General features: G+C 49.9%; 1 protein-coding gene across 1 annotated transcript; it reads right to left on the bottom strand.

Moving 5' to 3' along the window:
- Nucleotides 1–1,006: 1,006 nt before the first annotated feature.
- Nucleotides 1,007–12,688, bottom strand: WFDC3 (WAP four-disulfide core domain 3). Its single transcript, XM_061127375.1, has 6 exons — nucleotides 12,574–12,688; nucleotides 12,135–12,217; nucleotides 10,438–10,672; nucleotides 2,725–2,856; nucleotides 1,811–1,997; nucleotides 1,007–1,212 (listed from the first exon to the last, which is right to left on the bottom strand). Exons 2-5 carry the CDS (start codon nucleotides 12,189–12,191, stop codon nucleotides 1,828–1,830), a joined length of 594 nt encoding a protein of 197 aa, XP_060983358.1. The 5' UTR covers nucleotides 12,192–12,217; nucleotides 12,574–12,688; the 3' UTR covers nucleotides 1,007–1,212; nucleotides 1,811–1,827.
- Between the last annotated feature and the right edge of the window lie 4 nt (nucleotides 12,689–12,692).

Here is a 12,692-nt window from a genome sequence, read left to right on the forward strand (position 1 = left end):
AACTACCAAGGAATTCTCTGCAAATATATTAACGTCCAACAAGGGATAACTGGTTAGTTATTTTTATGGAGCTCTATTAAAAGAATGTATTTGATGGCATAAAAAATCTCCAAGATACAGAATCTGATCCACAAAAAATAGAATTTTTTAAAAATTATCTTGGTCCGAAGAACCTAAAGAATGTCCAACAAGAGGTAATTGGTTAGTTATTTTAATGTGTGTGTGTGAGTCGCTCAGTCGTGTCCAACTCTTTGTGACCCCATGAACTGTAGCTAGCCAGGCTCCTCTGCCCATGGAATTCTCCAGGCAAGAATACTAAAGTGGGTGGCCATTCCTTTCTCCTGGGGATCTTTCTGACCCAGGGATTGAACCTGGGTCTCCAGGTACTGCGGGCAGATTCTTTACCATCTGAGCCACCAGGGAACCCCAGTTATTTTTATGGAGCTCTATTAGAAGAATGCATGTGATGGCATAAAAGATCTCCAAGATATAGAATCTGATCCATAAAATATATATATATATATATATAATTTTTTTTTTTTTTTTAATTATCTTGGTCCAAAGAGCCTAAAGACATCCCGTCCTATAGCAAAGTTTCCTGGAGGGGACAAAACACTTGTCTTGAAGCCAAGGGCTGGCACCCAAGCAAGGTGGACCATGGTGGCATCATCCAAGTGACTCAAAAAACTAGCCACTCACCCCAGTTCCACCCCAACCCTCATTCTCCAGCCAAAGAAAAGTCAGCAAGTCCAAAAAGAGGCCTGACTGTCCCTCTCCTGGAGCTGAGACACATGTCTATGGCAAGTCACCCTGGGTTTGGCATCCACCCATCTCCCCTTTGGCCGCACGCAAGCAGCATCCATTTTTTGGTGTTCTCAGAATAGATCGCTTATCCCTCCTAAAGAAGTCAATCCCAGAATCCCACAGGCACACTCAGACCCCTTTGCTCTCTTTCCTCAACTTAGCCCTCAAAAAGCACAGACAAGAAGGTCAGCACCAGCCTTTACTGGGGAAAAGAAGTGCCACACACCCACTGCCCAGGCCCAGGGTCGGGTTTCCCACAGTCAAGGCAGCCATCGGAACAGAAACAGTGGCGAGGGCTGTGACAGTGCCCAGGGGTGTCACAAGCCCCAGGACAAGAGCCTCTCCTGGCTGCCAGGACAAGCCCCCTTGATGTTCAGGACACATCAGATCAACGAGGGCACCGGGCCTCTGCAAGAAGAAACATCAGGTCATAATTGCACCCTCCTGGCTCCAGCTCCCCAGCATGTTTGTTTCCCCTTCTACACTGGAGAAGTTAGGCAAAGATTGCTCTCACAGGCCTTAAATGGCTACGTGCTTTTCAGGCAATCCGGGCTAAGCTGGCATGGAAGAGTCTTTATCACGCAGTGACCAACCTTATATCTCCCTTTGAAAAGACAGCCTGTCTGGTCCCTTACCCACTCTTGTATCACCCCCATCCCAGTTTCCCAAACGTGTCATATGCAATCCACCCTCTGTGTCTGTGGTCACCAGGCCACCCGCCCAGCTTGTTCTCTGTGCTCTCCTCGCTGCGTCACATCTAGCCTAGCCTTCAGGGCTCAGATCAAATCCTACTTCTAGAAGGACCCTCCCAAGGAACCACACTTACTCTGATCACCTGTATGCCCATACGGCCCATACAGGGTCCTGACCTGTGAAACAGAATCTAACTAGACTCTCCAGGGTGAATACTGCCTTGCCCTTCTGGAGTTCCCACCCAGCATCTAAGTCAGCGTTTTGTACATAGCAGGGAATACCGTTATTATTGACAACGAGGGACTGTACTCACCTAATTCAGAGTCAGACCTAATGGTCCAGGCGGGGTTCGGGGCCCGCTGGGGTGATGGGACTGGGTGGGACACAGAAGCGGCCACAGCCTGACTTGCAGCACTTTTCCCCAGGTTGGCAGTTCTCATCGACCATGCAGTTGACAATGCACAGGCCCACTAAGACTTTTGGACAGTCACCGCCCCACCCTGGGGGATAAACAGGCAAAGGTATACAGCCAGGACGGTTAAGTTCCAGTGACCCCACGTGGGATCCCATCTGGGACTTAGACACAGAGGCTCAGATGAATCCATCCCTGATTCTGACTAGATCTTAATCAAACATCTGGCTGGGACACCTTGAAGCTAGAGGATCTGAGCCCCCGCAGGGCCCTAAGAGAGCATCTGGATTAATGATTTCCAAATAGTGTCCCTATTTGTTGGGTTGGGAAAGCTCCCCTGGAGAAGGGAATGGATACCCACTCCAGCACTCTTGCCTAGAGATTTTCATGGATGGAGGAGCCTGATGGATGGAGGATACAGTCTGGGGTCGCAGAGTCAAATACGACTGAGCAACAAACACTCACTTTTTTCTTTTTTCACTTCAGGACTTGGTATCACTGTGGGTTTGGGGTGGGCCTGGGTGGGGTGCAGAAGCAGGGCTCCCACACCACTACCCTCTCCCCCAGTGCTTGGGCTTCCTACTCTCCACCCCCTGCCATGGCCTTCCTCTAGTTCCTTCAATGCCAACATGGGCCCCTTGATCCAGGAGAAGGGTTGCCTTGGCTTGGAGGGGGGCGGGGTATGAGGACTGGAAGGATAAGGATTCTGACTTCCTCCCACAAACAGAAAGAGAAGACCACAGATGGCTCCCTCCCTAACCAGCTCTGGGAGCCCAGGAGCACTCAAGGATTTCTTCCCCAAAGAGCTGACATACCTCCCTTAATGTCTCCGAAGCAGGCATGGCCACAACCGGTGCTGCAGCACTTATGTCCCTGGGGACAGGATGTGTCCCCGTCACACAGCTCTTCACACGGAAGGGGGTCAGCCGGACATTCACCGCCAGACTCTGCCACAGAAACAGAACACTGGGGCTCAGAGGTACCCCAGCCCAGTGTTGCCAGTTATTTTCATCGGGACTCCAGCACAAAATGTACAAACAAAAATGTAATGGAAAGCGACATATTTTCCATTGTGTCCTGTGTGTATTTCATAAATATTCATGCTTAAAGTGTGTATATTTATGTGCATTCATGTATATTCAATGCTGATACTTCTCATTCTATTTCTTCTTTTTTTTAATGCTGGCCACAAAATACGAAGCTGATACCCAGATTCAGTTTGAAAAGCACGGCTGAGGTCTAACACATTGTGACAAACTCACCAGTTGCCACCCCCATATTCGTCCTCCCTCCGTGCTTACTGTGGTTGACACCAGCACTGCTGGCTGCTGAACTCATGCCCACGGGTAGCCCCCTTCCCATTGTCTCTGGGCTTGGCTGGGTGACGCTTTGACCGACAAGACACCAGCAAGTAGGACGCAAGCAGCGCGTGTGCATGCATGCATGCTCAGCTGCTTCAGTCATGTCTGACTCTTTGGGACCCCATGGACTGCAGCCCGCTGGGCTCCTCTGTCCATGGGATTCTCTAGGCAAGAATACTGGAGTGGTTGCCATGCCCTTCAAGGGACATGTTCATAGCCCCTAGACAGACAATGAAACTCCAAGAAGAGAAGCTGTTGGCCCAGAACCGCAGAGTGAGTCAGCAGCAAAGCAGGACGAAACTCAGCCTCTCAGTCTGTAGTGAAGCACTCTTTCTACTACACCATCCCTAAGACAGGTGGGCAACGGGCCAGGTCCACAGGGCAGGCACACCCAAGAAGTCACATCCAAACCACACCCACTTACCGTGACTCACTCCTCTCGGTGTTCAAGTTTTTTAAATGGAGGGGAAATACAGGCCATTCAAGGCTTTGTAGAAAACCAAGACAGGACTGGCCCAGTGCCTCTGAGAAAGAACATATACATACGATTGGACACAGCTGGCTCCGGGAAGCCTGACATGATGGAAAAAGCACATGCTGGACTCCGAGAGAATGCGTGCAGCTAAACATGTGCACAGGCTCAGTCGCTCAGTCGTGTCTGACTCTTTGCAACCCTATGGACCGCAGCCCTCCAGGCTTCTCTGTCCATGATATTCTCCAGGCAAGAATACTGGAGCAGGTTGCCATTTCCTCCTCCAGGGGATCTTCCCCAGCCAGAGATCAAACTCCAGTCTGCTGCATCTCCTGCATTAGCAGGCAGATTCTTTGCCACTGAGCCATCTGGGAAACCTCGTACAGCTGAACAATCCAAGGTATAGTAACCTAATATCCTTAGATGTTCTAAATAGCCCCTACTTCATGCCATTTCAGTCCGTATTACAACTATGTGTCTTGATTTTTTTATTCAGAAAATATGATCACTGTTCATCACCACATGTCTCTCCCCACACCTCCCCACCTGTTTGACAAACACCAAAATCCTTCTGACAAGGAACAAAGCCTTTTATCCCCAAGGCTGAGAAGACTGAGCATAAAAACAATCTCCCCAAAAGAGAAAAAAAACAGCAACATAAACGTCTCACCAAATTATACCTTGTACCCTAGAGAGTGGAAGCCTAGAGTCTCAAATTTCCCAGATTTCACCATTTTGCTGGGCCTGACTCTGAAGTAGCTTCCCAGGTGGCCCAGGGGTAAAGAACCTGCCTGCCAATGCAGGAGACAGAGGAGATGCGGGTTCGATCCCTGGGCCAGGAAGATCCCTGGAGGAGGAAATGGCAACCCACTCCAGTATTCTTGCCTGGAGAATCCCACGGACAGAGGAGCCTGGGAGGCTACAGTCCATGGGGTCACAAATAGTCGGACATGACTTAGCAACTGAGCGCACACTCATGACTCTGAAGTAACCAACGCCAGGAGCACCGGGCTACCACTGCTTTCGTCCGCAGGACCAGGCATAGACACCAAAGCTCTACTGTCTCCCAGGCCAGACTTCCTTGAGTTCCCTGGGGATTTATCAACTATCAGAAGCAACAAAGGGACGCTTAGAGGATAGGCTGAAGCCCTGAGGCTCAGAATATATCCCTTCGGACCAGTGCCCAGTAGGGCCACCCAGTCCAACACCCTATCTGATGCCTGAATCCCTGCCAAACAATCCCCCATCCTCAGCTTGAAGAGCTGGAATTAAGGGAGCCTTACTACCTCCAAGCCCGACTACAGCCAGCCATCTTTATATTTAAGCTAGACAGCCTTAAAGATAAGAAAGTCTTTCTTTACACTCAACTGAAGTCTGTTTCTCTCCATTGGCCCTTTACCTATCCCCAGACACCTGGTAAGGTCACAGCTTGTGTCACCTCTGTAGACATCCTCTGCCTTTCACTGTCTCAGCTTTGCCAGGCTAGCTGAGCTCAGTTCCTCCTATCACACGGTTTCCAGTCACCTCAGTTATCTTAGCAGGAATCAGGGTGAGAAATACAAATGACAGCCAGAACAGGGATGGTCAATCTAGCTTCTGGATACGCCCAATCCCAAGATCCCAAGCTATCACCAGAAAGGCAGAATAGAAAGCTGAAGCCCAGAAACACTCACTCACTGAATCTCCACTGCTGCCCTAGCTCCAACCTTCCACTAGGGAAAGATGCCAGCTGCTGGCAGGAAAGTGACATGTCAAAACTTCTTAAGCCAAAAAGGGCCCTGAGTCCTCAAACCTACTCCTTTCTTCTCATGTAAATAGACAGACAGACTTCCAGAAGGGGGAGAGACCGGCCTTAAGTCAATGGTCCCAGAACTGGGCCCCAAACCCCCAGCTTTGACACTCGGTCCAGTGCCCTTTAACCCACATCATTACAATCCCCTACACTCCGCAAGGATCACCTAAAAACAAATCAACGAGCACTAGGACTCAGCTCAGTTCTGCCAAAAGACCAAGCAGTAGACAGCTTTAGGGGTTAGGAAAACTTACAAATAAACTAGCGTGTGCCTGGAGCCCCCGAGACCAGTCCTAGTTTTGGTGATTCACCGGGACTCAGCATACAGGTGTACACACGGCCATGATTTACAACAGCACAAAAATACAAAGCAAAACCACCAACGGGAAGAGGCGCACGACGCAAAGTCCAGAGCAAGCCGGGGCAAGCTTCCAGGAGCCTCTCCAGGAGAGTCGCACAGGATGGGCTTCATTCCTCTGGCATGAAGCTGTGACAACGCCTGTGAAGTGGCGTTCTCCCAGGGAACCCACTGCAGACTCAAGTTTTCCTGGGGGCTGGTCACACGGCACTCTCTGCCGAGCCCATACCTCTCTTAACAGTTAGGGTGGCACGAACTCTCTCAAAAATCTAAATTCCCAGAAGTCAGCCAAGGCCAATCTTGTGAGCAGGCCTTTCTGGGAATGTTAACCTTGGACCTGCTGTGTTCTCTCTCTCAGCTGTACAAACAGCGTGGAGGTTTCAGGAAAGGGGGACCCAAACACCCATGGAGCCCACGCCCCTGATCCACACAAAAGGACGTGATGCATATATCCTAATAAGCAAAACAGGCTCAGGGGGGATCAGGAGGGGCCAACCTTCACGCAGTGGGAGGGGGGCAATAAGGGACCCAAAACAGACAGACAGACTGGCTCAGTCGTGTCCAAATCTTGGTGACCCCACATACTATAGTCCACCAGGCTCCTCTGTCCATGGAATTCTCCAGGCAAGAATATTGGAAAGGTCTGCCATTCTCTTTTCCAGGGGGTCTTCCCAACCCAGGCATTGAACCTGGGTCTCCCACATTGCAGGCAGATTCTTTACCCTCTGAGCTACCAGGGAAGCCTCTGGGACAACATTAAGGGAGCCAAAAAGGACAACATTAAGGCCATTATCTGGATCTTCACTCTAAAACCTTCTCCTCCCAAAGTTGTCCCCTTCTCAGTAAAGAGTACGGCCATCACCCCAAGGCACCAGCCAGACACTCAGCATCCTTCTTGACACTTCCTCTTCCTCATCACCCACATCTGCTAACCAGGCCTGTCAGCTCCATCTTCAGGAGTATTTCAAGGACCTCCCTGGTGGTCCAGGGGAATCTGCCTGCCAATACAGTGGACCCGGGTTCAATCCCTGGTCCAGGAAGATCTCACATGCCCTGGGGCAACTAAGCCCATGAGCCGCAACTGCTGGGCCCCTCTGCTGCAACTACTGAAGCCTGCTTGCCATGAGCTGGTGCTCCACAACAAAAGAAGCCCGAGCGCCAAAACTAGAGAGTGGTTCCCCCTTGCCGCAGCTAGAGAAAGCCCATACGCAGCAACGAAGACCCAGCACAGCCAAAAAGAGTAAATAAAATTTTTTCCCCCAAAAAAGTACTTCGAGTCTGCCACTTTTCCAGGTCTGCACTGTCACTTTTCCATGGTCTGAGCCATGGTCACCCCCTGCCCAGCCTGCCACAGTGGCCTCTCAACTGGCCTACCACCTTCTACATTTTCCTCAGCCATTCTTCACACACCAGCAGAAAGGTCTTTTTAAAATGAAAACCCAACCAGGTCTCTCCTGCTTTAAAGGCCTCCTGTTGCACTTACAATAAAGCCTTAGACAGAGGCCCTGGAGGTTCCCGGAAAGCCTAGACCCGAACTGGAACCACCCTCCTTCCCCATCCCTCCTCTCCAACCACACTGACCTTTCACCTCCTGAAAAAAGCAAGCCCAGCCCCACCCCACAGGCCTTGCCCCGGCAGTTCCCTCTTCCTAGCATTGCACCCAACAGCCAGCTGCTGCTTCTCGTTCTCCAACTTAAAATGATACCTCCTCTTCCCCTCGCTTTTCTTTCCTTTCATAGCACTCACCGTGACTGGTGCTTATTATTGTCCACTTATAACTATTTCCTGTGTCTCACATCAGGGGCTGAGCTCCACAAGACCAAGGGCCGTGAATGCCCTGCTCACCCCTGGATGCCCAAATGCCAGATAGTATAGACCGACTCAATGTGTACTGAATCTATTTATAAGCAAACAAGTGACATCTGCCAGACATCAGAGAGGTGGGAGGGAATCTGATCACCAAGGTGCTGGGCATAACACTATAAGCTGCTGGGCATTATTTGGCAGGTTTTGTACAAGCTTTTTATATACATTTCTTCTCAACTACATGATTGGAGAAGGCAATGGCAACCCACTCCAGTACTCTTGCCTGGAAAATCCCATGGATGGAAGAGCCTGGTAGGCTGCAGTCCATGGGGTCACGAAGAGTCAGACACGACTGAGCAACTTCACTTTCACTTTTCACTTTCATGCATTAGAGAAGAAAATGGCAACCTCCTCCACTGTTCTTGCCTGAAGAATCCCAGGGACGGGGGAGCCTGGTGGGCTGCCGTCTACAGGGTCGCACAGAGTTGGACACGACTGAAGCAACTTGGCATCAGCATCAACTACATGGGATAGACTGAATACTTGTACTCTCCGAAAATTCTTATGTTGAAACCAAATACCCAAAGTGAGAGTATTTGGAAGTGGGGTCTTTGGGAAGTGATTAGGTCAAGAGACTGGAGCCCTCATAAGGGCAAGTAGCCCTTGTTGGCCTTCTGTCACATACGGTCACAGCAAAAAGAGAGCAGTCTACAAACCAGGAAGCAAGCCCTCACCAGACACTCAGTCTTCTGGCACCTTGATCTCGGATGTCCCCATTTCCAGAATTGTGAGAAATAAACGTCTGTAGTTTATAAGCCACCCAGTCTGCGGTATTCTGTTACAGCAGTGAGAAAGGACACTGCCTTATCACTCTATGAAATAAATGTCCTTGCATGCATGTGTTTAGTCGATGGTTCATTTCCGAGTCGTTGCAACTCTTTGGAGCCCCCCAGGCCCCTCTTTCTATGGGTTTCTCCAGAGAAGAATACTGCAGCAGGTTGCCATTTCCTTCTCCATGGGATCTTCCTGACCCAAGGATCAAACCCAGGGATCTCCTGTGTCTCCTGCTTTGCAGACAGATTCTTACCTGCTGAGCCATCAGGGAAGCCCTGATAAGAGATAAATACGCTTACCTCCATTTTAAGGATGATAAAAAGAGGCCACAGAGGAGCCAGGCTTCTTACCCATGTTCAAACCCTAACTGCCTCAGGAGAGCAGGTCCAGGGTTCAGCCTGGACCCTCAGGCACCCTGATGTGCCCCTACCTTACCAAACAGATAGCCCAGGAAGCCTCTGGCGAATCAGGACTTAATGAAAGCAGAAGTTGTTCACAGCCCAGAAAGAGCTCCCAGTGCCGGTCATTGGGTGTAGCAACGAGTCCCACTGGGTGAGTGGGCCAGCCCTGCTCCAGGACTAGAACTGTAGAAAAGCAGTTAACTAATAACCCCGAGGCCAATATCACTTCCCACCAGACGAGGAACCCCACACAGCCAGTGGGCTCCGGGAGATCCGCAGAGAGATCACTGTTCTCCTGAGCTCCCAGGAGAAAAGCAGCCCCAACTGGGCTGGCCAGGGCCCAGAGCAGCTCACAGAGGTGCCCGGCTGGACTGCCAGCCTCACCCTCAGCTCCTACAATTCAGTCATCACCTTCAAACATGGGCAAGACTGTACCAGGCCCGACAAGCTGCCAGGGAGTGACCCGTGGGAGACAGACGCCCAGCCCTGGTTCCAGACAGGGGCCTCAAGAGTCCTGGCAAGGAGTACAACCCTCTATTCTCTTTTATGGGCACGCTGCCCAAGGGAGCTGCCAAAGCCAGGTGCAGACGATCCCACGGGGCACAGGGAAAGGGCCTGCTACATGGGGAGATTTGGCTGGCAGGTCAGCCTTCACAAGAACCCTAAGTTCAAAGTAAAAGAAGCACAAATAATCAACGGTCTATTCTTTCCTGACAGAAAGCAAAGAACTGGGGCCTCTAGTGATTAAAGGAGAAGAGACAGCTCCCCCACCAAAAAAAAAGGGGTGACGGCAGGGAAGAGGTGCTCTAGGTAAGCTAGATTCCAAGAGCCAACCTTGAAGACAGGAAGCTGGTTGGGTCTATGTAGCCCAGAGGCAAGATCAGAAAGGAGACATGGATTTTGCCTCTCGAGACATCCTTAGGGATGCCTCCTCAGGGGAGCCAACCACAGCATGCACCGCGGCGCATCTGCCCAGCCAGACAGAATTCATTCCCCTGGCATGGCTCTTGGCACAGGTTCTTATCGGAAGGCTATTTTCCTTCTTTCACTGCAAAAGGTATCACCTGAGTTGGGGGTAACTGATAAGGCCTCAATAAATGGGGAATGGAAGCCAAATGCACTTCAGGGACTTTTAGCCTTTCCCAAATTCTTATCTAAAATATTTCTACAGCCACTTTCCCTTCCTCCCACACCCCCACCATCCACTAACATGCACCCAGCACCACTCAAGGACCAGCCATTCTGCAGAGAGAGAGAAAGGTTGGGCAAACCCAGAACCTCTAGTAAGCCAGACTGGAAGTACTATCTCCTTGTCCAGAGAGGACAGAGAAAGCCAGGAAGACCTATCCTGGCTGCTGCCAGAATCAATCCATCCAGGTCCGTTGTACAGAGGAGACCATCATCTCCCCAAATGAGGACCCTCACTCTTGGGGGAGGCCAGGGGTGATTTCTCCTCTAGTCATTTTCAGTTACTCTTAGTCAGGGGTCCCAAAGGGTAACTCACCGCGCTCTCCTACAGTCACCCTGGATGCCTCGGACCCAAGAGCCACTACTGTCTTCAGGAGGAAGAGGCAGCCCAACATGACAATGATGCTGAGAGCTGAGATGAAAACTCCAATCCGGCCAGACATGTACATCTTGCCCAGAACATCAACCGAGGGAAGGGCAAGGCAAGGGGACTGGCCTAAGCCCAGCCCCAGATCCTTCCTTTTCGCAATAATTCCCAAGGATGTCTTCTCCTGACAAGAAGAAAAGTGATTGGTTGCTTGTGTGTGGGAACATTCCTGGAGCTACCAAAAGACACATGTGATCAGAATGATCAAACTCTGTACAATGGACAATGATGAGGAATCTAGGGGGAGCTGGGAAAACAGAGGGATAGTCACTGGATCAAAGAGAGCCCTAGAGGGTTTTTCAGGGACATGGCTACAGCTGAAATGAGAGAGGAAAGGACTAAAGACACTACTAAAGAAAAGAACCAAAGCTAATAAAATGCACTGTGGCTCCTGTCCATCATTGCAACCTAGAAAGCAGAGACTAGAACCAACTGCGTACAAACATTAAAAAACTATAGAAAAGCAGTGTTTGAATTTCTTCAGAACTAACATAAATGCACCAAAAACCTACATCTTGGTCCATCTGGCCTATATAGGACATTTTTGGACTATATGAAGGCTGGTTGACAAAACCCAAAAGAACAGTTGCTGACTCAAGTAATAACGTAGGTCATATAGATTCCCTTTATCTCTTCTTCCTATATTTCTTTTTATTTTTCTTTATCTGTCCCTTTGATCAACCATGATACCTAATAGTGTCCACTGGCATTGCTTAGTCTAATAAGGTTAAAGGGCAGGAGACATTCACGGTGCAAGGTAAAAAACCTCAATAGGGCCTAGGAGTTTGTTGCCAGAAAGTCACCTTATTATTTTAAGGCTGATAAATGAACATTTGTTGATCTAACATGTGCTTTACATATTTTATTTCTCACAATTGACTTGCAAAAGTAAGAAAACTAATTCTTTTTTTAAAGGGAAAACTGCCCAAGGTCATTAAGCTAGTAAGTGGTGGCTGCTGGAATTTAACAACAGTAATGACAGATAGCATTGTTTGAAGGTTTACTGCTGCCAAGGGTCTAAGTACTTTACATAAGTTAACTCACTTAATTCTCTCTGCAACCCTATGAGTTAAGTACTATTATCCCCATTCTACAGATGGGGAAACTGAATCACAGAAAGAAATGTGGGTCACAGCTAATAAGTGGTAGAATAAAGGTGCACGCGTGCATGCTTAGTTGCTCCAGTCAAGTCTGACTTTTTGCAGTGTCCGAGTCCTTGCAACTCTATGGACTGTAGCCCACCAGGCTCCTCTTTCCATGGGATTCGCCAGGCAAGAATACCAGGAGTAGGTTGCCATTCCCTTCTCCAGGGAATCTTCCGACACAGGGATCGAACGGATGTCTCCTGCATCTCCTGTGTTGCAGGAGGATTCTTAACCACTGAGCCACTTGGGAAGCCCAGAACAAAGGTAAGCAGTCCAATTCCATAGTCAGTGTTCTTTTATCATCATATCATAATGAATCTGAACTCAGATCTTTCTAATTGCAAAACTCATGCACCTTCTACTACCCCGTATTATGACCTCGTAAAAGTAACTTTTGCTACTACATATAAGTAGATCCAATTCTATTCAGGGATGTCTTACCTCTAATGCAGAGCAAAAGGGGATCTGGGGAACGCTACAGCTGTGAAACCCCTGCATCCTCAACCTATCCCAGAATCAACCATCTGGGGAGAGAAGCCCAGGATCTTCATTAGATGCCTTCCGACGCCAAGAGGCAACCCCTGGGGTAAAGGCCTGGAGGGACCGCTGAGTGAGTGTTTACAATGCCAAGGGCCAGACCCCCTCCCCCTCTTGTTGGGTTTTGGGGTCCTCGCATGAGGCCCATCCAATTTTGGCAGCTGAGTGCCGAGCATATTAAAATCTAGTTTTTCAAAGAACCGCAGACGCCCCTGTACCAAACGCTCCCCTCCGCTCGCCAGCTCCAGCCCCGGGAAATCTGCTCCCTTCCTCCCGCCCCACACTTCTCCACGGGCCCTGGCCCGGCCAGAGAACGACCCTGACTGAATACCCCCAGTCACACCCGAAGCGAGACCGCCCCCGAAAGGGAGCCTGGCCACCCGACACGCAACGCCTCTACGCAGCAGCAACCGGACGGGAACCAGCGGTTCGGTTTCCCTGGCAACCCCGCCGCTCGCCTCG

The sequence above is a fragment of the Dama dama genome, chromosome 23 (assembly GCF_033118175.1).
Source record: "Dama dama isolate Ldn47 chromosome 23, ASM3311817v1, whole genome shotgun sequence".
NCBI lineage: Eukaryota > Metazoa > Chordata > Mammalia > Artiodactyla > Cervidae > Dama > Dama dama.